Source organism: Eurytemora carolleeae, unplaced genomic scaffold, assembly GCF_000591075.1.
Source record: "Eurytemora carolleeae unplaced genomic scaffold, Eaff_2.0 scaffold1308, whole genome shotgun sequence".
Classification (NCBI taxonomy): Eukaryota; Metazoa; Arthropoda; class Copepoda; order Calanoida; family Temoridae; genus Eurytemora; species Eurytemora carolleeae.
The window spans coordinates 1516-25484 of record NW_019397198.1 but is presented as its reverse complement, the minus strand read 5'-3'; the positions used below and the strand labels follow the sequence as shown (position 1 = coordinate 25484).

Below are 23969 nucleotides of genomic sequence, written 5' to 3'. Positions count from 1 at the left end.
ACAATATTTGGTTAGATTTGGATGCAGCAGAGGTTTGAGGTTCTAGTCATGTTTAATTTTTTTTTTGGAAATTATGTTTGCAAACAGTTATTAAATCCTTTGTAACTTAAATGTGGTTATTTAATGGTGTAGCATGCAAATACGTAATATTAAGTTCTAAAATTTTTCTAAAATTTGTTTTTATAAAATATTAGGCAAAAATCAAAACAAAGTTTTAGTGCGGTAGAGATACAACATTAAATCTTAATGTAACTTATTTTGAGATTTTTTATAAGCGTCCAGTAAAATATTTAAGACTGTTTTATTGACAATTTTTTAAAAGTATCTTTTCTTAACTCTTGTAAAAGTTAACGTCTCAAGTAATTAAAGAAAGAATGAGTAATTTAATCTAATCTACGTGCTGTACAGTGTACACTACATATTCATGCAACACTCTAGGGTAACTTAATCTTTTGTGGTTTTAAAGAGAGTGTTCGCTAAAAATGAAAGGGGGTTTGTTGTCTAAATTCGAATTGAATTTAAAATCGAGTGGTATCAATTTTTCTTTTATCTGAGTTTAGTCTTTTATTTTTCGCGAACACCCTCTTTAAACGAAAATTTTTTCCTAAAATAAAAATGTACGATACTTTTACATGAAGGAAAGTATATAATTTCTCCCTTGGTAAAAAATGATGTGCCTTGGCCTAAAGATCTTTCTCTTTAATATTTTTCCTTCTCAGTGAAATTATATATTTTCCCCTGTCACGTGGTCTAAACATTAATTGTCAGGCTAATATATTTACGATTGTTCTCTTAATCTCCAGGCTCTCCTCCTTGGTGACCTGGGTGAACCTCTCCCCCTTGGTGCTCACGATCTTCCCCTCCCTGTACCTAATCAGCTTCTTATCCTCCTAGACAAAAAGCACATACAGTGATACGAGGGAGGGAGTGCAGGACAGCCATGAACCCCGCAAAATGGCCTCCAAGCCTCTGTATTCGCAGATGAGTGTTTAATATAACCTGAGCTGAAAACTTTAGAATGAGATATCCTTAATCTCGAGTAATCTGAGTATCCAATGGACACACTTTTGATTTTCTTCTTAAACCGTTCTTTCTTGGCTAAAGTAGAGAAAAATCAAAACCTGGTCCCTCTCGTTTCTGTTTATAATCTTAAATGGCGCGCAAAATTTTTAATTTATCGGCTCCGTATACCCGACTCTGATTGGTTGAATTTGATACACTTTTCCAGATACAAGTACAAGATTAGGTTAGTCTCGATAAAAGGAAAAAGAGAATGCTGTCACGTGACCATTCATTTGAAGATGTGCTTTCCCAATTTACACCGGTATCCTTAAAACCTATGTCTTAGTAAAAATTTCGAGGATATTCTTGTTTTTTATCATAAAATTGATTAACGTACACTGTGGTTCCCTTTAAAACCCGACTTTTGGATATCTTCCTCCATGGATGCTAAGTAAAAAGGTAAAGGTACCGTTGTGTATTGGTCATGCAACTCTACTAAAAAAAAAGTTAAAAGTTATTTATAATTTCTCTGAGATTTTATCTTTGCTCAAACCAACCTATTATTGTGAATATTTTCCTATCCCAAGTCAAAATGAATACATTTTCTTAGAATAATATTTAGACCAAAATTCTTTAGATGCCACTTCAACAATAGAAAATTCATTCTTGTATTCCACAAAAATGTTGAGGAGAAATCAGTTTAAATTTAAAAAGTTTCTATTGAAAATTCAAAGGGCTATTTAAAAATTCAAATTCGAGTTAAAAACACAAAAAAAAATCAATCATAAATCAGGCACCAATATTATTAATTATATAATTGATTAAACTAAATAAAAAATCAATAAAAGATATTTTAACATTATATTGTCTATACATATTTAAAATTTTCAAAACTAATAATATAAATTGAAAAATCACACATCAATATGTTTATGCATTGGAAATCATGCTGGTTTGAACAATAGTGTGTTAAAGGAATTGAGTCTTTGCCACGAACTAAAATTTTCCAATCCCTATATCTCTGCAACCTAATGGTGAAAACTTTTGATAAATCAAGCTCTGATATATCAGATCTACGAGTTTGTTTGTCAGAGTCAGAGTTTGTGGCAAGGACTCAATTTCTTTGGAAACTATTTCATCTTCTTTGAAAATTACAAATTGCTTTGGTACAGTAGGTCTATGGTATCAACTTACTAATTGTTTTGATATAGTTGGTCTATGGTATCAACTTACTAATTTCTTTGGTAAAGTAGGTCTGTGGTATCAACTTAATAATTTTCTTTGCTATAGCTGGTCTATGGTATCAACTTACTAACTTCTTATTCTTTGGTATAGTAGGTCTATGGTATCAACTTACTAATTTCTTTGATATAGCTGGTCTATGGTATCAACTTACTAATTTCTTTGGTATAGTTGGTCTATGGTATCAACTTACTAATTTTCTTTGCTATAGCTGGTCTATGGTATCAACTTACTAATTTCTTATTCTTTGGTATAGTAGGTCTATGGTATCAACTTACTAATTTCTTTGGTAAAGTAGGTCTATGGTATCAACTTACTAATTTCTTTGGTATAGTTGGTCTATGGTATCAACTTACTAATTTCTTTGGTATAGTAGGTCTGTGGTATCAACTTACTAATTTCTTTGGTAAAGTAGGTCTATGGTATCAACTTACTAATTGCTTTGGTATAGTAGGTCTATGGTATCAACTTACTAATTTCTTTGGTATAGTTGGTCTATGGTATCGCTGATCTGTTTCTTTATCCACAAATCCGTATTCGTTCATGATTCTCTTCTTTAGTTGGTTGTCATCTATCTCAACAGGCTTAGACAGCTTAGCTAACAGCTTGAATAGACAAGTAGAGGTTAGATTATTAGATTTTCAGTAAAGGGGATTTTTTGAGAATTACGCGTGGACCGATCACCCCTTGAGACATAAAATCGGTCTTAAATGTGTCTTTAAAGGGACTGTTTGTGTAATTTCAAGTGATCCTCCATGCAAAGATGGCAATGCTCGATTCACAACGGTACCCTTAAAACCTTCGACTGATCAATGTTGTCGGAATTATTCTTATTAATTTACAAAAACGCATTTAATTGTTGAACACTATGTTTGTAAGCTGTTTTAAGTTTTTGAAAATACTAATGCTCTATTTCTAAAATTGGCAGAAAATTTTTTAAAACATCAATTTTTCGGAAAAACTTTTAATGTAAAATATGCGGTTATGTCTATGTACACAAGCAGCGCATCAGCTCTGTTGAGGTCAAACTGTACACTGCGTACAGTTTAAGGTTTAAAGGGTACCGTTGTAAATAGGACATTGCCCTCTTTGCATGGGAGGGTCACTTAAAATCACTCTTACAGTCCCACTTCAATAAAATCAAAATCTGCTGAAAAGATATTTAAGAAAAGAAATAAAGGCTTAGGAATAGACCTCTTTCCAATTCTGAGAATAAGGTAGGGGGCCCTGAACTGGGCTGAACTACTTTATTTTATGTGTACCTGGGTTTGGTTTGGTTTAATATCCTGTCCTAGTTCCGCTCTTGTGATCAGAAGTTGTACTGCTCTTTCTAGATCACCGTTCATCATACTCACACAATGAACCGCCTCAACCTACAGGAAAGGAATTAATGTTTTGCCAGAAACTCTGATTTTCAAATCCTTATATCTTTGCAACCCAATGTCATTTCAAACTTAAAATCCTGTCAAAATAAATAGTCTAAGATTTAAACTATCAAATATTTACATCATCATGTTGCAAAGATATAGACGTCGGTCACGCCACCACCTGCAGGGCAGGCGGGAACCAATAAAAGAGGATCGAATTTGCGCTCTTGCTGAACAATTTTACACCGTTAAAACTTCTTACAGTCTCAAATGAATCTTTACAATCTTTACAATACTACACTCTCAGTTTACCTACCATGTGTATTGGTTGCTTACTTGCTGAATTTGATCTATATAAACCCACTACTTTTATACAAAATTGTATATATATTAATTTTCGTATAAATTTAACAAAGTTGTATATCAATTTCTCGAGATAGGAACATTAGATATAACTTTCATGGGTCGCGATCGAGAGCTAAAGTGATTAGCTTTCAGCCTATACCCCCTTTCATTTTTCCTTTACAGTCCCTTTAATTGTTATAAGATTTTTCTGGTTAATGAGTTAATTTTAAGACTCTCGTGGGGACCTCGGAGACCTAATACCATTAACTGTGGGTTGAAAATGTAGAGTTGAGGGAAGTAGATGCATCCTGCATAATGCTTATTTTACTGTTAATTATTTAAATGGTATTCTTTTATCGTGAATTTTTCATAAATTGATACTAAAGAGTTGAGTATCCTGGAATTTCAAAAGTCACGAAATTTAATTCCGATGAACAATAAAGTTTAAAAATAGATTACAAGGTTTCCAATCAGCTCTCTCTAAGAAATTTTGGGATCTTTGTACATTTTATAATAGATCATTGTTTAAGCCGGTGTTAGGACATGAAGAAACTTTATGATTATTTTAGGGAAATTGTTTATATTTTTCTTAGAAGGGTTTTCTAAAAACAAGTAATCCAAATGGTTAAAATCTTTAAGTGATTCAAATGATCCTGCAATCAGGGAGTTGCATGCATGAATTTTCAGACAGAAAAACTAGAATATCAAAGTCAATGCTGTTTAGACGAATATTTAAAGGGTTTCCTATTGAATTGGTAATGCAACTCAATTCAATTACATGTATAGTCCCTTTAATACAACTCAATTCAATTACATGTATAGTCCCTTTAATACCTGGCAACAACTTGGGAACATTTCCATAATCATGTTTACTCCAGGTTCTAGCTCTAACTCTGGGTCAGCCTGTAAACAAACAATATTTACTCCAGGTTCTAGCTCTAACTCTGGGTCAGCCTGTAAGCAAACTATATTTACTCCAGGTTCCAGCTCTAACTCCCGGTCAGCCTGTAAAAAAACATTATTTACTCCAGGTTAGCTCTAACTCCGGGTCAGCCTGTAAACAAACAATATTTACTCCAGGTTCTAGCTCTAACTCCGGGTCAGCCTGTAAAAAAACAATATTTACTCCAGGTTCTAGCTCTAACTCCGGGTCAGCCTGTAAACAAAAAATATTTACACCAGGTTCCAGCTCTAACTCCGGGTCAGCCTGTAAACAAACAATATTTACTCCAGGTTCTAGCTCTATCTCCGGGTCAGCCTGTAAGCAAACAATATTTACCTCGCTCCTCCAGCTCTAAACCCTTTCTTGTTAGAAAATAAACGTAAAGTGTGTATATAAAAGTGTCATTAATACCATAGTTTATTTAACAATACAGATAGAACACTAGATGTCGTTTTTTCAAAATTAAGGAGTTTTTCGTTCACAATAACCTTGAAGTAAAGGACCAAAGGAGTTACGGGTTTGCCGCGTTGGATTACAAAATAGAGAGAGAAAGCATGCTGCGCGTAACTCCGTAATAGTTATTTGTGAATAAAAAACCCTTAAATCCTGAAAAGACGACATCTAGTGTTCTATCTGTGTTTTTATTAATCTATAAGAGAAATATGACAAATGAAACTCAAGATTTTATAATTTTATTTTAAAAAATCAAAAGTTTAAAAATCTCAAAACAAAATGAACAAATTTTTTATATAATAAATTGTGTACTGCATATTTGGTTTCATGAACATTACTTTAAGATTTACTGATTTTTTAAACAAAATTTTCAAATTAGTTATCTTCTTTTTTTTGCTTTATTTTTTTCGCATAAAAAAAATGAATGAATCATTCAGAGAAAAAGATATTTAAAATACTCTATTTTTTCAACTGTTTAGATTTGGGTTTAAAGAGCCAATTTTTTTTTACAGTTTTGATAGATATTTTGCCCCTTGGATTCAGATCCGGATCCAAGAAGTCAACGGTTCCGGATCCTAAGCACTGTTAAAAATTAAACATAGAATAGCAGTTTTTATCTTTTTATACCTCAGCATTATCAGCCACCTTACCCCCCTTCTTCTTATTCCCTCGCTCAGACTCAGTGCTAGTCTCAGATATACTTCGGTTCTTTCTCTAGCATTAGGTCTTTTTCTATCAACTTTTCTAACCCCGCTTGTATTCAGCTTCAATTTGCAGGGAGGACTACGTACACAACGAACTCAACACAGTGCACAGTGGAATTTGCAGCTGAATAATATTTCGGGTTTCAAAATTTGAATTTTTTTCTACAACATTTGAAATTTATTCTCAAGTCTTACTAAATTCTACGAGCTACGCCAAGCATGTAGTAAATGTCATACTCCATAAGGGTTTCTCTAACCCGTATCAATCCAGGTACAATTCAATCTCACTTTACTATCAATGTCAAACCGAACACGATCTATCTTTACCAGGAACTACCAATGTTTCAACTCGGCCACTATCTCTGACCTATGAAGCATCAATGCCTCAAATTGGACACGATCTTATAAACTATCAATGCCTTAACTTGGACACGATCTCATAAACTATCAATGCCTCAACTTGGACACGATCTTATAAACTATCAATGCCTCAACTTGGACACGATCTTATAAACTATCAATGCCTCAACTTGGACACGATTTTATAAACTATCAATGCCTCAACTTGGACACGATCTCATAAACTATCAATGCCTCAACTTGGACATGATATCATAAACCATCAATGCCTCAACTTGGACAAGATCTCTCGTTCGCTAATCGGGGAACAATTACTCTTGCTTGGTAATCGTTCAAGAGTCTGTTTCAACTAAATGTATTTGGGGTTCTATGTTACAAGTTAGAGTTAATCGACGTAATTACAAGTTTTACGTCGATATATATATATACACAACGTAATTAAGCTAATCCTGTTACGTAGTTATTTCTTTAAGCTTATTACAATACAGGCTTGACGCATTTATCTCAAGACCTAGCTAGGTTAGGTTAATCGCAATACAAGTTTTACCTAGCTATTTACAAGCGCATTTAGATTTACAGACAACGTAATATATCCAGATATTTGCTACACACATCTCTGTACTAGACGAACACACCAAGGACAGGAGGTGTTAATGATACCGTTGTAAATCGATCATTGCCCTTTTTAGAGGGTTACTTGAAACTACGCTTACAGTCCCTTTAACCACTTTGCTACTAGATAACATCAAACTGTTAGTAAAATCCCAGTTATGCAAATGGAGGATGGCAGGATGTTTACTTTATCAACACTTTAGATAAAATCCATAACATTCTTATCAAATAAAAAGCAATAATCAACAATGTCACATGTGGGGCTTTAAGACATATTGAGAAGCTTGGATGTCATTCCACCAATTCTGCGGCTCTGAGGTAATTTCATGGGGCTCTTCTGATTTCAGGATGTTTACCTGACTATTTCTCTCTTGAAGAAGATGTTGAACTAACTTCTTCATTTCATCCATCATATCCTTTTCCTAAAAGAAGTATATAATATATATGAAGTTAAACTCATAAAATAAATCTGTATAATAAAGCTCTTGCTCATATGTTTTTTTGTGGGAACCCTGGGGTAACATGCAAAAAAGTTGAATTATTTTTCTTCAATATTCAGCATTTTTTTTTAAATCGAAACTTTTTTTGTTAATTTCACGGGAAACACCCATTTAATAAAACCCCAAAAAACCTCTCCCAACAAACTACTAATGCACTTAACGGTATTCCAACTNCCCCAGATTTCTTATAAGTTAATCCATAGCATTTCAAAAAAAATCTTAGGCTCTATTTAAATACTGTAAATTTTGAAATATCAAGAATTAACACCATCACGTTGCAAAGATAAAAATTTGAGTTTGAGGCAAAAACTCAGTTCCTAGGCAATATGTTCAGATTATTGAAGTAGAGTCCAAGGGCTGAAATGTTTGAAATGCTATGGATTAACTCCAGAGGGGCAGGGGGGGGGGCGGTGTGTGTGTGTGTGCAAAAATCCAAATATTTAATGCAAATTCTAGGTATTAAAGGGAATGTAAGCATAATCTTAAGTGATCCGCCACGCAATAATGACAATGCCCGACTCAAAAATGTAAAGCTTGAAACCTTTAACAGATTAATAATAAGGAAGATGTTGTCGTTTTTCTAGGTTTATACCTTTTTGTTTTCCTGGGGGAATCTCTGTTGAAAAAAAGCTATAAAGGGTACCGTTGTGAGACGGAAATTGCAAGTTTTGCAATACGCCAAAAAATTATAAATTATATTTATTTATACAATATACATTTTTAAGAGTCCAGTGGCCGAATTTAAAGAATTTGAGCGGCGGTTTAAATTCAAGCCGCGGTAAAAACGGAATTCGGAAAATTGAATTTAAAGACGCCGGTCTTATAGTAAATGCAAAATATTTTTGCTAAATTTGTGCAATCTGCTTCCTTTTATCAAAGGCTTTCTTGAGAGCTATATAATGTTGAAATCCAATTACTTAAAGTTGTCTAAATAAAGATTTAGCATATCTGAGGAATCAGGTATTCAAGCCCAGCTTTCAGCCTGAAGTGAAGGGATTGTGTTACGTAGAAAAGTAAAACAAAATTGACATCTTCAGACCAATAATTTATGAGTTATCCAAAAAACGCTATGTGGGGGTCCCACTGGGACCAGGCCAGAGACCACAAATAAACTATAGAGCTATATTAATGATTACTAACTTTGAGAAACATTTGTGGCCTGTTTCAGAACTATAGGGGTAGGTTTTTATAACAACAAAAAATCTTGTTCTCTTTCAATTTCATTTCTTTTATTTTCACCTTAATATTCTCCGCTTGTGGAAGGTATGCAATCAGCATCTCGTGGAATCCTTCATAATCAAATTCTTCGACACAATCCTAGGAGAATATAATTCTTATTTCATCCTTCAAAATCAGTTTACACAATCTCTTTTTTCTTAAAAATTCATTCATATTTTTAGTCTATAAAAAAAATTAAATATCATTCGTAAAACGCCAAAACTATAAATTTTATATCGTTTTAAAGTATTTTTTTCAACGCTCTTCAGTATTCTTTTCAAAAACCTAAAAAGAAGCGTCTATATCAAATTGACGATAAGTCCAGTCGTTAAGAGTTTCAATTATCGGTGTTGGAACATTTGATGAAAAGACATTTGAAAGGAAGAAATTTCATATGAAGACATTTTAAAAACAGACGTTTTATAGAAAGGCATTTCATAAAAGACATTTAATAAGAGACATTTCATATAAAGACATTTCATAATTAGGACAAATCATAGACAGGAAATTTCATATATATGACATTTCATTAGCAGAGAATATTTTTATATTTTTCTTCTTCGAAGTAACTTAATCAACAAATGATACCCTGTTATTTCTACGATCTCTGTCATTTTTACTTAACACATTTTCCTGTTTTCGCTTTAAACTGATAACTTATATCTTGTTGATATCTTGTCATCAAAACAATATATTGATATGAATTTTATAAAAAAATATATGTATCTCAAACTGATCACATTTTCCAAAATTGTGACACATTTTTATGAACCCCAAAACTTAAATTGTCTCTGAAAAAAAATGCTTTTGCCTCATTGAAAATTACCATCTATGGAAATTCTTCTCTGTCTATGAAATGTCCTGTCTATGAAATGGTTTATCTATAAAATGTCTTATCTATAAAATGTCCTCTCTATGAAATGTCCTATCTATGAAATGCCCTGTCTATGAAATGGCTTATCTTTAAAATGTCCTATCTATAAAATGTCTTCTCTATAAAATGGCTTATCTTTAAAATGTCCTATCTATAAAATGTTTTGTCTGTGAAATGGCTTATCTATAAAATGGCTCTCTATAAAATGTCCTATCTATAAATATCTTGTCTGTGAAATAGCTTATCTATGAAATGTCTTGTTATCTATGATAATGAAATGTCCTCTAGGTCCTCTAAAACACTCTCCAGGTTTACCTAGTCCTTTAGGTCCTCTATGTATGCAGTATACACCCCTGAACACTGAGAATTTTAGAATCCTAAATCTGTACCTTATATCAAAGCTAGGATGTGTGGCCTGCACAAGGCGTTGCAAACTGAATTTAACTCTCGCCTCCATTTTATCCTGAAATGTGCTATTAAATATAATCTGATGGTCCTAAAGGAACGTTGTACGAATGATTTCAATTGACACTCCATGAAAATATTTCAATTTACGATTGACGCCGGTACCTTTTTACAGGTTTGTTTTGATCAAGTAATGATTATAATTTTGAAAAATTATTTTTTTCAATTGTGAGTTCAATACAGAAGTGACTTGCGCATTTCTACTAAAGAAAACATACAGCATAATTAAACATTTTCAAGCTAAATATAACGACAAAATCTTCCTAATTATTTATCAGATAAAGCTTTCAAGGGTACCGTGAGCCGGGCATTGTTAACTTTGGATGAACGGTCATTTGAAATTTTAGCTAACATGTCTCTACGATCTGTGGTTGTACCATTGGCACCACTAAAGAGTTGTGTGTGAAAAGTATTTGTCATGTAAGAGAAATGCCTGAAAATGATTAAGTTATTATAAGACGTATTGTAACGGACAAAAGAATTGAGTTCTCGCCACAAACTCTGATTTTATGATCTCTAAATCTTTTCAAACAGATTATAGGGATTAGAATTAATTCGAGTTTGTGAAAAAACTCAATTTCTGTTATGACAATAATTCCCGTTATACGAGCTTGGTGTGCTTGACACCCCATGAAATATTTTTTATGTCGACAGTATACTTCAAGATATTACTGAAGTTGTAAAAAAATACATATCACATTCACGGTTACCCTATGGACACTAAACAAGCTCTCCCTCTGTAACGCTGAGGTTTTTTCTGTGTTGATTAATTTGTTAATTGATTAACGTTTATTTCAATGAGCATCAAGGGTGAGCTCCTTTTCAGATAATATCATAATACAGGCTGGTCCATAAGCTGAGAGCTCTGAGCCGCTTGGTTCCTCCGAACAGCTGATCGATAAACAAATCAATGTTTACTAGCTTTCCTATTTATAATCTCAAATTATACCACTAGATGTCTCTCAGTTTCAGAGGAAACTTATACTAGAGACATCTATACTACTACTACTTTGACCTTCTCTCTCTAGTCTAGTTACTAGAGTAGAGTCTAGAGAACTAAAAGTAGTTGTGGGCATACCCTCTCTAGGAATAGGCAGTTACTTTAACGATGAGTCATAGAAATGGTGCTCAAGCCCTTCCTACGTAAAGTTATATTGATATGTGTTTTAAGGAATTTTCGTGGCAGTTTCGGGATCAATTCGTATATATTCGCGTATTGTGCTGGCTATTAAACTCAGATGTGCACGACAATATGTAATTTATTTTTAAGAAAATTTCAAAATAGTAGAAATTGACAAATTGCAAAAGATTGGTGCAAATAAGGGGGGGGGCCTGATCTCGACCCCCCCCCCTCAGATATTTCGACCCCCCCCCCCCCCCCGGACCTCGACTAGCTGTCATGTTTCGTATTGTGGACAATCTTCTATAAATTTTGCCAACTACAGAAAAAACATAATAACATTTTTATTTGGTGCTTCGCGCTTATTTTCTAACAAAATATCCTACTATTTCCTTGTTTTCAACTCTGAGATGCAAGATAACTACAAAGATCACAATAATCAGAGCAGCTTCTGCTCCTCGGTTGTTCACATTTTTCTCATTCTTCACATTTATTGATACAAATTGTTTCGGATTGCTCCTCTTCAACCAATGAACATGGTTAAACATATTATACAATATAATCAATTTATTATTAAATCAAAAACAAAATTTACATATATATATATAAATATGGTTAAACATATTACACAATATAATCAATTTATTGTTAAATCAAAAATTAAAATTTGCATATATATATATATATGTATGTGGTTAAACATATTATACATATATGATTAATTTATTATTAAATCAAAAATCAAAATTTACATATATATATATATATATGGTATGGTTCCTGGAGACAAAAGATAAGTCACAAAGTTCTTCTAGGAACCATACTTACTGCAGCACTGCTTAGGACTGCATAGGATTACACACTTCACAGTCCTACAACCAATTGGAACCTGATAGAGAAAAAAAAGTGCTAGTGGCTGAATCACAAAAAAACTGCCGTAGACTGTAAAGTATAAATAAATATGTACATATAGTGCAAATATGATTACAACAGACATCAAGAAATACATTAAATATACACCATGAAAATGAGGAGAATAGGACACTAGAAAAACAAAGAAGATGTTTTTGCACTTTGCGTAATTATTGAAGAAATTAATTAAAAACGTTTAGCTGTCGCGAAAAATTCTGTCTACATGTAATTTTAAGCATATAGCTTACAAAAATATTATGTAACACCTAAAACCTAACATATTTTACACTTTTTCCCCGTTTACTGTTGACATGACGCCCTTGACGGATTTAATCCTGTATTACTCCTTTGTTGTTGCTTCCACTTCTATCTATATAATTTAATCAACTATCAACTATTTTAGCAAATAAATTATGTATAACGAAATACTCACTTTCTGTTGAAAAATTTATTTTGACTATGCCAATTGGTATAAATTTGGGTTGGTATAATGCATTTAACCAAGTTGACCGGGTCAACATTGTGCATGCACAGTGCATATCTTTCGTATATATGTAATGTGTATGTACATTTATACGTTTTAATCAATTTATTTTATTTTCAGAACTATTGAAAGCAGAGTTTAAAAATAGGGACATTTATTCGTAAAAATGTCTAAAACTGACAAGGGGCATGTGTCCTCTATGTATAAACTAGTAGTAGTTGGACCAGGAGGAGTAGGCAAATCAGCCTGCACAATACAATTCATACAGGTAAGGGTATATATATATATATATATTATATTATTATTATATACATATTATATTTTTATATAAATATATATGTGCACATAAAAGTCTCAAAAGTCATAAGTTAGAGGAAAGAGAGAAAAAGAGAAAAGTACTTATTTATAAGGAAAATGGAAATTCAAATAACTCAGGATTTAAAAAATAATAAGAAAAATTTATCATCATGGTTATTGTTATACAAATACAATGTATCAACGGAGATGTAAAAATAGGTAAAATTTATTCAACTTTATGAGTGATGCAGCCTGATAAAAGATTATCAAAATAATAATGGGGTTAAGATATATTAAATGAATTAAAATTTGCCACAAACTCTGATTTTCTAATTCCCATAAATTTGCAATCCAATGTCGAAGACCGTTATAGACATGCATTTCTAACAGTGATTTCTTTTAGAGCAAATAATCTAAGTTTGAAATATCAAAGGGTTTAAACATCAGGTTCCAAAGATTTAGGGATTTGAACATTTGAGTTTGTGGTATAGGACTCAATTCCTTTATCATGTTGTTAACAGACTATACTTTTATGCCAACTGACTGAACCCATAAATTTATTTGTTAAATTTTTTGTATAATTTCATATTTATTTGTATAATATTAGAGTTATTTTGTATAATTTCAGTGTATTTTGTATAATTTAGAGTTATTTTGTATACTTTTAGAGTTATTTTGTATAATTTCAGAGTTATTTTGTATAATTTCAGAGTTATTTTGTAACTGATTACGATCCTACAATTGAGGACTCCTACACTAAACAATGTATTGTCGACGATAAAGTTGCGAAGCTAGACAGTAAGTATTCAGTAAAAAGAATTTTTTTATTTATATTTTTATTAAAAAGGAATTCAGTTTTTGATTTTCTTATCCCTTTAGCTTTGCAACCCAATGTAGTAGATCTTAGATATTTCAAAGTTTGAAATATCAAAGGTTTACGCCATCATGTTGCAAAGATTTAGGGATTAGTTTGTGGCAAAGGCTTAATTATTTTGGCTTCTTTAAACTCAAATCAATCAATGAATTATACACAACGTGAACAAGTGTGTGAACAGTCGAAAGACGCACAAAGTTTGGATCAAAAATATGTTGCACGGCTTAAAAGCTGTAAACTTTCAATTATAAAAAAAGCTCCTTTAACTTGTTTGATGCAAAGGAATGGAGTTATTAGCACAAACTAATAGTTCTAATACCTTTATCTTTGCAACATGATGGTGTTAAACTTTGATATCTAAAATACTAATTATTAACAGAATTTGTATAATTTGAAATATCAAAGGTCTCCGATATTCGGTTGCAAAGATTCGGGGATAAGAAAATCAAAGTTTGTGGCAAAAACCTAATTTTCTTTTTGTCATAACTATAGATATCAAGAAATCAAGTGTTCGATCTATTAACTGTCATGCTTAGGGGACACCAATTGTATAAACTTAAAACCTTGTATATGTAAATAAAAAAACTGAATAAAAAACTCGTTTTAAACAAGTTGCCATACATTTTTCAAAAGCATTAAATATTTTATTTTGTTAAAAGTCCAACAGAAAATTTTAAAATTCGCGAAATTTTTTCAAATTTAGTTCATTTTGACTGTTTGTTTGACAGAAAGTATCGATCAATCTTGTCTGCACATAAACATATTTCAGGGTTAAGACCGATCATAGGCTGATATGCCTTATAGTTGGCTTCCTTTCCTAATTACAAAATTAAAAGAAAAATTTTTTTTCTGATAATATATATAAAATGGACATTAGTATATATTACAGACAACACGCAAGGAAAAACCCCCACAAAGTTTTTGCCACAAACTCTGATTTTCTAATCTCTATATCTTTGTAACCCAATGTCGCAGACCTTAGATATTTCAAACTATTAATACCTATAGACAAAATAATCTAAGTTTGAAATATCAAAGGTTTGCACCATCAGATTGCAAAGATATTGGGATCAGAAGATTTGAGTTTGTGGCAAAAACTCAATTCCTTTATGGAAACTATTAAAGATGGCTGAAAAATTGCAATACAATTGCGTTATTTGGTTTCAGTGTTATCTTCAGATCACAGTGAAATTTTGTATAGATGCAGTAGGTTTAAACAGATCATATTCAGCAAATACGAAACCAATCTGAAAATGAAGATATCCCAGAGAAACCTAATTGTTTAACAAATTGTAATAGATATAATTGATAATATTATTTATAAGTAATACGGACTTATAAATAATATCATCAATTATATCTATTGAAAATAAAAATAAAAATTATAAAATTATAGTTGGAGAAAACCTAAGTTACAATTAGGTTTCTCTTGGATATCTTCGTTTTCAGATTGGTTTCGATTTGGTGAATATGATCTGTTTAACTTAAACCCTACTATTTCTATATAAAATTGCATGCACACATGAATTCATATAAATTTGACACAGTTTTATATCAATTTCTCGAGAAAGGAACATCAGATATAACTTTTATGGGTTGCGATCAAGAGCTTAAGTGATTAGCTTTCAGCCCCCTTTCATTTTTCCTTTACAGTGTCTTTAAATGAAAGCAATCAAAACAAATAATTCAAATATTTTTAATGTAGTTTTGGACACAGCCGGACAGGAGGAGTTTAGTGCCATGCGGGAACAGTATATGAGATCAGGTCAGCTTGTTCTACACAGTACATCATGTTGTAGTAGAATTATCATCATTAATATTATTATTATCTTCTATATAATAAAACAATACATTCGTATATATATATATATATTTTGCGTATATCTGGCCAAACGACTGGACCGATTGGGCTAACATTTTTTGTGAACACTTGTGGGTGGTGGGAGGGTGTTATAGACTAAAAAAATTCGAAAATAATTTTTTTTCTAAATTTGTTTTCCCACGGGCAACGGCGGGCCTTTCAGCTAGTCATTAATATTATTAATACTATTATTTATATCATTATGGTCATAATTTTATCATTATCATTGTTAATATTATTATCATTATTATCATTAAACGACTTTAACGCAGGTGAAGGGTTCCTATTGGTGTTCTCTCTCACTGACCGAAATAGTTTTGAAGAAATTTACAAATTCCACAAACAGGTGATTCATAATCATAATTTTGAATTCTGTGACTTGTGTTTATGGAATTTAAATAAATAGAAGATATGAGCTGAAAACTTTAGATTGGTGAATATCGAGATCAATGCTTGATCCGCTCTTTTTCTTAATCTCGAGATTTAATAATGCTTGTTCTTCTCTTGTAATTAATCTCCAGATTAACTAACCGATCGGGATTAAGGATATTCCATTCTAAAGTTTTTAGCTCTGAGCGAAGAAGAGACCCGTCCTTCATCTGCAGTTCACTTCCCCATGACAATTCACCATACCCAATTATTTGTTTTTAAACCATTTCAATAGAATATTAGATATAAAAAGAAAGAAAGAAAGAAACAAACAGAGATTATTTTTTAAATATAGATACTCTAGTAAGACATTTGTTCTGAACAACGAGAAATAGTTAAATCAGTCGTGGCTTGTTTTTATACTTCATTTTTTAAATAACAGATATTTTTATGACCAGGTTCTACGAGTAAAGGATAGAGACGAGTTTCCCATGTTGATAGTAGGGAACAAAGCAGATCTCTCAAACAGACAGGTTAGTTTCCTATGTTGATAGTAGGGAACAAAGCAGATCTTTATGATTAATATACATTTCCTTGACTACTAATTAAGAGGATACAAAGTTTGTTGATTTCATATTCAATAAAATCTTTTTTATAGATAAGCCAAGCAGAGTGCGAAACAATGGCCAAACAGCTGAAAACTCCTTATATAGAATGCTCAGCAAAACTCAGGTACAGAGGTAGTCGATTATATTAATACAATGAAGACGATTTCTCTTAAAATTCGGTGATTGTGATGGACCAAACCTCTGTAGAGTAAAAAAGTAGATGTTAGTTCCACATTTATTGAAAATATATTTCGGTCTGGGTTGACCCTCGTCAGTTCTAACGATATAATAACCATCAAAATCGATAAAAAAAAATGTTAAAAATCACAAGAAGATAAACAAACAAAAATGATTATTCAAAATAAAAATTTCTCTATTTAAGTTTTGATTGTTAACAAGCCTTTCTCGAATTACAAGTTTATAAGTAATGAAAGAAAGGCATTTTTAATTAATAGCTTTTCTTGACTTCTATATTTACGTTTATCTTTGCTGTTATAAATCAAAATTGAAATCGAAAGTCGTCTTCATTTTATTGATGTAATTGCCTACCACTGTATAATAATAGTATTGATAGGATTTATAATAATTAAAGTAATGTAAAAAAAAACAAAGATTTAATTAATTTCAGGATGAATATTGATCAAGCTTTCTTTGAACTCGTAAAACTAGTCAGGAGGTAATTTTTAAAATCAGAGTTCTTATCATAAATAAGTTTTTTAAATTTGAGTCGCGAGTCTGAATTCAGTGTTCTAAGAAGAATGTTTTTTTTTGTCAAGTTTGTTTTGAAAAGATCCAAGCAATGTGTATTTTGAACTCAGAAATTAATTCCTCGTCCCCATTTACTAGAGATGAGATTTTAAAAGCTTAAATCCGAGTAAAACCCTTACTCGGGCTTAGATAGAACCCAAGTCAGGATTGGTTCTGATCTGACCAATGAGAGACTGTTTTGCAAGCTTTCTCTCTGTAGCAGACAGAATGCCGTCAGATCAGCTGTAACAATGAGATGTAAATTTCAAAAATTCAAACTTTGTGTAGATTATTTTCATAGTATGTTATTTTGTATGTAAAATAAAATTTGACACCACAAATAATTCCCGAGATTTTAAATGTACAAATATAAAAGATTTTACGAAATTCACGATCATCAGCTGCTGAAGACTCGAGCTATAAAGAGAGAAAAACCCAAGATGGTTGTTTTTTACTAAACTCAAGGCCATCCGAAACCCGGGTCTTAACTTGATCTTTACTTGGGTCTAAGCAGACGGGTTTTAATTGGGTTTAAGCTTTTAAAATCTCATCTCTGTACTCTGTAGTTTGATGTATCGCATGCTACTTTTGTACTGAATTTTCAATTGAAAACAAATGCGCACGCGCTCTTTTTTGCTTGGATCTTTTTAAAATTGAATTTTGCAGTTACAATACATATTTTTGAGTTCACATGCAAAAAATCAACGTCCTATGACTTACAAAATTGCTAAAAGTTGTGGTTGAACACTGTTTAAATTTTCTGGAGATTATAAGAAAATCTTATTTCAGGTTCCAGGCTATTGAAAGAGCAGCTCTAGAAGCAGAATCTGGCCAAAAGAAAAGAAAGAAACTAGATTGTTCTATTCTTTAATAAGATCTTTATTCCACACTTAATCAGTCGAAAGTTTTATTAATCAGCTGTTCACTAAATTAGTTAAATTTTGTTTCCTTTATTAATCAGCTAAATGGGCTAAACTAAGTCAATTGTATTCTCTAATCTCTATCCTTTTATTATCTGCCAATTTTATTTAGAAATCTGGTGTTTTTCATTCTTGTATTGGATGTTTGTTTTTACAACAGCATTCAGCAGACTTACTAAAATCAATTAATCAAGAATATATTGTGAATTATCTAGCACACAATTATGCGCAAATTGTGCAATGAGCTGTCAAGAACACACAAGTTTTTGAAAATAAGATGTCGTCTATTGGGATCTATTTGCCCTTGCAGTATTAGAGAGAGAATCTTTAGAACTGTAGATGTGTGATATTGAATGCTGCTTCAACACATGGAAAATTGACACAAAACAAGGGGTGTATACAGGGTGAGTCAAAACAAGGATAAATAGCGAAATTTTGCACATAATAAATCATTTTTTTGGTAATCTAATTTTTGACAAAAATGTATAAAATTTTTGAATTTTTTAATCAAAATTAGATGTTTAGAAAAACAAAAGATTGGAAATATATTATTTCTATCAGATCTTAAAATCTTGAACAGATCAGATGAGCAGTTTCGGAGAAAATGCGAGAAATTGAATTAAGAAAATCCGCAATTCATTTTTGAGTAAAACCATATTGATGATTTTTTTATCTTTTCAAATTTCTTTTTTTTAATGAATTTTTGAGAAGAATGTCGAAATTGGAATAATAGGAAATTATACATAATAAAGTAAATCATTAAAATATGTTTATTGCGGATTTTCTGAGTAAAATATAGTTTCGCGGATTTTTTAAAGGGTCTATCAAATTTTCTATGAAAAGATCAAATTAGAAAATATCATACATATTTGTCAAAAATGAGATTACCATATAAAATCCTTTGTTATATGCAAGATCTCGCTATTCACCCTTTTTTTTTGACTCACCCTGCATTTTCTCCAAAATTAATTTCCCCCTTAAGAAAACCGTTTTCCCCCATAAGTTTTATATACTTGCACATTTTTTGGGGTTCCATTCTCTGAATTGGGGAAATAAATAAATTTGTGGTCGGGTAAAAAGTATCAAAAATCTTGCTGCTTGATATCCAATTTTTCAATTATTCCGTCTAATCAAAAGTATTTTTTTGTTAATTCTGAAAAATGTACATCTCTCCACACAAAAAAAACGCTCCCAAAAGTGGCAGGAAGTCTGTAAAATTTTAACATAAATTAACATTTCAAAGAAATTAACAAATTAGATTTAATCAATTTCCATGGCTTGCTAAACATTCTAAATTATTGGTACACTTTAAAGGTCCAGCTTAAACTTTATTTTGCAGAAAACCATGTACATTGTACATATGTACATATGTACAATGTACATTGTAGATTGTACATTGTACATATATACATTGTACAATGTACATATGACAATGCTTATATCGTACTTTAGAACACTAGTGTAGTGTATTTCTTATTTGATGATGCCCTTCTTTAACAACTTTTCCCTCTTTATTTGTGTCATCCGTCCTGATGTGATAATAACATTGATTATGCCCTCCCCCCCTTCCCATTAATTTTTATAAACAATTTAATAATTCCTTTTTCTAAGTGAATATTGCGATTTATAGTTTCTAAGTGAATCTCACGAAACAAAAAATTTCAAAACCCGTCATGATCCATAAAAATATTTTAAACTTAATGATGCGTTTTATTTCTGGTTTTCCTTTCTTCTTGTTAATTTTTCTTTTTTGTTTATTTCGTACTAATTACCAGATTTCATCACGAAAGTTCGGTTGCCATTTTTACCATGGATTCATTTTTACAGCGTTTTCGTTTTTTAATATTTTTTTTTTAAATGGAATTCTGAACCCTAGATTGCATCTTCATAAATTTTGATTCTAGTCCTGGAAAATAATTTTATTTTTCATCTGTGCTTTACAAATTCATGTATTTGAAAAATTAACTTAGCATAAACACTAAAAAATTCAAAAGACTTAAAATTTTTTTATTTCAATATGAAAAGTATGTTCACTAAATTTTCATGATAACCTATTAAATGTGTAAAACTAAATGAAATGATGTTATTGTAAAAAAAACCATAATTCCAATGTTGTGCCATATCAGTAACAAAGAGCTAAACTAAATTAAATTTGTTGAGAACGATTTGACGAAAAAAAAACATATAACTGTGAATTATCTAACAATAAACAATCAGAATCTGAAATAATAGTTTTGAGGTGAATTGTGAAAATGAATGTATATTTGTATACTGCATTTGTACTGTACTGTACTGTACTGTACTGTACTGTACTGTATTGTATTGTACAGTACTGTACGTCTATGTAAGCTAAATGGTATGATGGTTGAAAAATAATAAATCTAAACTATATTAACAGTCAATGTATCTATTTATTATTTACTAGCTGGAGTGTCCGGCGTTGCCCGTGAAATAAAAATGCTAAATGGTTTTCAATCTGTTGAAATTAACCGCAGAAGTCGACTTATTGAATACACTCGGTGAGAACTCGTTGAATTGGATTTCTTTTCCATTAGGTGGATATATTGCTGTAATTGCATCTGATTGGAAATATAATAAAGTTTTTACAGTATATAAGAGCATATATTGTTATTTTATAGGATTAAAAGTAAATAACAATCAATAATCAACATATTCAAACATTTCTTTTTTTTTACAAAATACTTCATATTTTCTGCTGGGTAATTTCAGGGTATAATTTAAAAGCATATTAGCTATTAATTGGTTAGTCTTAACTTTTCAAAGATAACTTTTTCTCCGGCCACAGTTATCTTTGAAAAAAAGGATGAATAGGCAACAAGCTATTTAGTGAGTGAACGGTCCCTTTAAACCATTTCCCCCATTCTATTCCCGACGTTATTGCATATCAATGATAAGATGAGTCAGAATATTTTGATGTGAACTGTATCCAGCCCAGTGCCAGTACCCTCCTCGTAGTCTCAATCATGCTCAGTCCGCAGTCCCGCCCTAACCTAGAAACTAGGCACTAGTACATTCCATCAGCTGATCTTACAACAACACAAGATTATAGATATAGTGTCATCATGTTTACCTTGTAGTAAAGTATAAACACAATTCAACAAAAACAAAATTTAAATTTTCGTCGGAACTCGGAAAGACAGAAAGTTTTTACATGACTTTGATTCCAATATTTTCTTATAGTTAAATACAAATATATAAATACATAGTAGTATATGTATTGAAGAATCAAACGTTCATAATATGTAAAACTTAACTGTTTAATGTTCATGTCATCTTATTTAATTCAGTTGAAGGAATTGTCCTTTAATTTTAATCGACCCGATCAAAAAAAGGAGAGGAATGCCTGATTCACAACGGTACTTAAGTAGAGAAACCATTAACATGAAAATCCAGTTTTCAAAACAAAACATGGATATCCAGTTCATAAAAATCTTTAAATGGTACCGTTGTAAATCCTACATGATACTCTATCAATGGAGGGTAACTTGAATCTACATTTACAATCCCTTTATAACTATGGCAAAATATATGTTTATTAGATTATCGTTAAAGCCCGAAAAAGAATAAAAGGGACTATTTCCTTATTTATTATTTATTGAATGACTACTGATCAATATCAAAAGAACTCTTTCTTTGTCAATTTTTACTCCTTAATATCATAAAATTAAAAATACTCATGATTTTCAATCTTACATTTATAATCATATTTTTGGTTCATGTTGACTTTACTGTACAGTAAGTACGGTGTAGAAAATCTTCTGAAATAATTATGTCTTCCTTAAGCTTTAAGAATCAATAAAAACCTTTAGAATAGCATTTACTAAAAAGTGACAAAGAATGCCAAACATTTCTAGCTTCAAAGGAAGTGACTGGCTGGCCTCCATAATGGACAACCCACGAGGATTTTAAAGATTTAAATTTGCGCCCTTGCTGAACAATTATACACCGTAAAATCTATACTACTGCACTCTCAGCTTAACTATACCATCTAGCCGGTCACTCCCTTGAGTTAGATAAGCACATGAAATCATAATAACCGCAGGTCAGAAATTGATTTTTTATAGTGGCATTTTAGTCTAGAAATCAGAAAGATGTTTTTTATAGTCTTTTTTTCTATGGTAATGTTTGTATTTATATCTTGTGATCAATTAAATTAAGTGGGGTGCAATTGCGTGCTAAGTGAAAATTGATGATATTCTGATATTTAAAACTTGGTTCTCGGTTCTATTTATACTTGGTTCTCGGTTCTATTTATACTTGGTTCTCGGTTCTATTTATGCTTGGTTTTCGGTTCTTTTATACTTGGTTCTCGGTTTTATTTATGCTTGGTTCTCGGTTCTATTTATACTTGGTTCTCGGTTCTATTTATGCTTGGTTCGCTTTGTGCTAATATTATTATATAACATTTTGGAAGTAGCTTTCAACCAGAGCTAAAGTGCAATACTTGATTAGAAACAAGATTTATGTTTTTTATTAACCTTTTTTTACGTCTTAGACTGATATACACAAAGAGAACAGAATATATATTAGAGTGGAATTTAGACAATCCTTCGGTATGAATTTTGTCAGTCCCTTTCAGCCTGAAAGGGAGTTCAAAGTGTACAAATCATGTTAAAGTTTTCTTTACAGTACTACACTTTCAGCTCAGCTATCATGTCTAGTCGGTCTCTCCCTTTAAGTCTCAGCGATAACAGATAAGGTAGCTGCAATGGATTAAACAAGTTTCAATTAATCCAGAACTCATCATTATAGTTTCAAAATGTCTGGAGAAGAACAAAGGGTACCAATGAGGATTGGAGATTTTTCTGTTCTAGATTCAGAATTCAACAGTATTAAGGATAGGTATAAAAGAAGTATAAAATCCTATAATTATCTAACTAGGCTTTCAAGGCGTGTCCCCCCCCCCTATTTATAGTAACAATTTAAGATTATTAATGTTGTTTTTGTACACTCGTGGATTTTACAATTATTTTTAAAGCTCTACAAAAACGTTTAAATCAACATTTTTTCGTTTATAACACAAATACAAGCCAAAAAATTACGATACTGCGTCCTTTAAAATAATACATTTGTTTGTTGTTTATTTTTTCCTTCTCTTGTTTCCCGCCATTTTTCCTTGAATATCGAATTTAAGTTTTATCTTTATTTTTGAAGTTTTTCTGATCAAACTTCGGATCCAGATCATAATTAACTTTCTTAACTTAATAAATGCGAAAAAAATTTTGCGGATTTTTTTCGTTATTTATTTCTTTGATTAAAACTTTCTGCACATTTGAAAAATAAAAAAGCAAGAAAAAATCCATTCTGCTTTTAAGTTTTGTTGCACCTGCAGTATTACAATAATTCCCTCTCCCACTCACATCCTAAAAAATTGTTGCTTTAAATTCAAAATTTGAAGACGACAATTACGATGAAGAAAATGTAAAAACTAGATCACAGTAAATTGTATATTTTTAACAATCTTTCTATAATTTTAGATTTGACAACGAGATGAAAAAAATGGAAGACGAAATGAACAGGAAAACACAATTATTACAAAATATGCTACAGTTGCCTTAGGGCGGCCCTGTAAAAATTGTTCAGAGGTGCACTTTTTCTTTTGAATAGATATATATGAAACTAAGAAAAATCCAAAATATTTTTTATTTTTGACCATTTTTTCCTGTGCCGT

At 31.3% G+C, this 23969-nt stretch overlaps 2 protein-coding genes and 1 long non-coding RNA gene across 4 annotated transcripts; 2 read left to right on the top strand and 1 right to left on the bottom strand.

Annotated features, from left to right (window-relative positions):
• Positions 1 to 738: 738 nt before the first annotated feature.
• Positions 739 to 9360, bottom strand: LOC111712677 (CUE domain-containing protein 2). Its single transcript, XM_023487360.1, has 8 exons — positions 9349 to 9360; positions 8768 to 8845; positions 7284 to 7450; positions 5980 to 6064; positions 4791 to 4859; positions 3507 to 3617; positions 2718 to 2849; positions 739 to 890 (listed from the first exon to the last, which is right to left on the bottom strand). Exons 1-8 carry the CDS (start codon positions 9358 to 9360, stop codon positions 765 to 767), a joined length of 780 nt encoding a protein of 259 aa, XP_023343128.1. The 3' UTR covers positions 739 to 764.
• A 3337-nt stretch (positions 9361 to 12697) lies between these two features.
• On the top strand, positions 12698 to 20679 carry LOC111712683 (ras-like protein 2). Its single transcript, XM_023487364.1, has 8 exons — positions 12698 to 12869; positions 13609 to 13696; positions 15478 to 15537; positions 15906 to 15979; positions 16461 to 16535; positions 16661 to 16734; positions 17239 to 17286; positions 18147 to 20679. The coding sequence occupies exons 1-8, from the start codon at positions 12768 to 12770 to the stop codon at positions 18226 to 18228; spliced, it is 603 nt and encodes a 200-aa protein (XP_023343132.1). The 5' UTR covers positions 12698 to 12767; the 3' UTR covers positions 18229 to 20679.
• A 1385-nt stretch (positions 20680 to 22064) lies between these two features.
• Positions 22065 to 23854, top strand: LOC111712684 (uncharacterized). 2 transcript variants are annotated; one of them, XR_002767518.1, is made up of 3 exons: positions 22065 to 22340; positions 23051 to 23140; positions 23776 to 23854. It is a non-coding gene; the product is annotated as an uncharacterized LOC111712684 (long non-coding RNA). The 2 variants fall into 2 exon arrangements; XR_002767519.1 differs by lacking the exon at positions 22065 to 22340 and adding an exon at positions 22975 to 22997.
• The last annotated feature ends 115 nt before the right edge of the window (positions 23855 to 23969 follow it).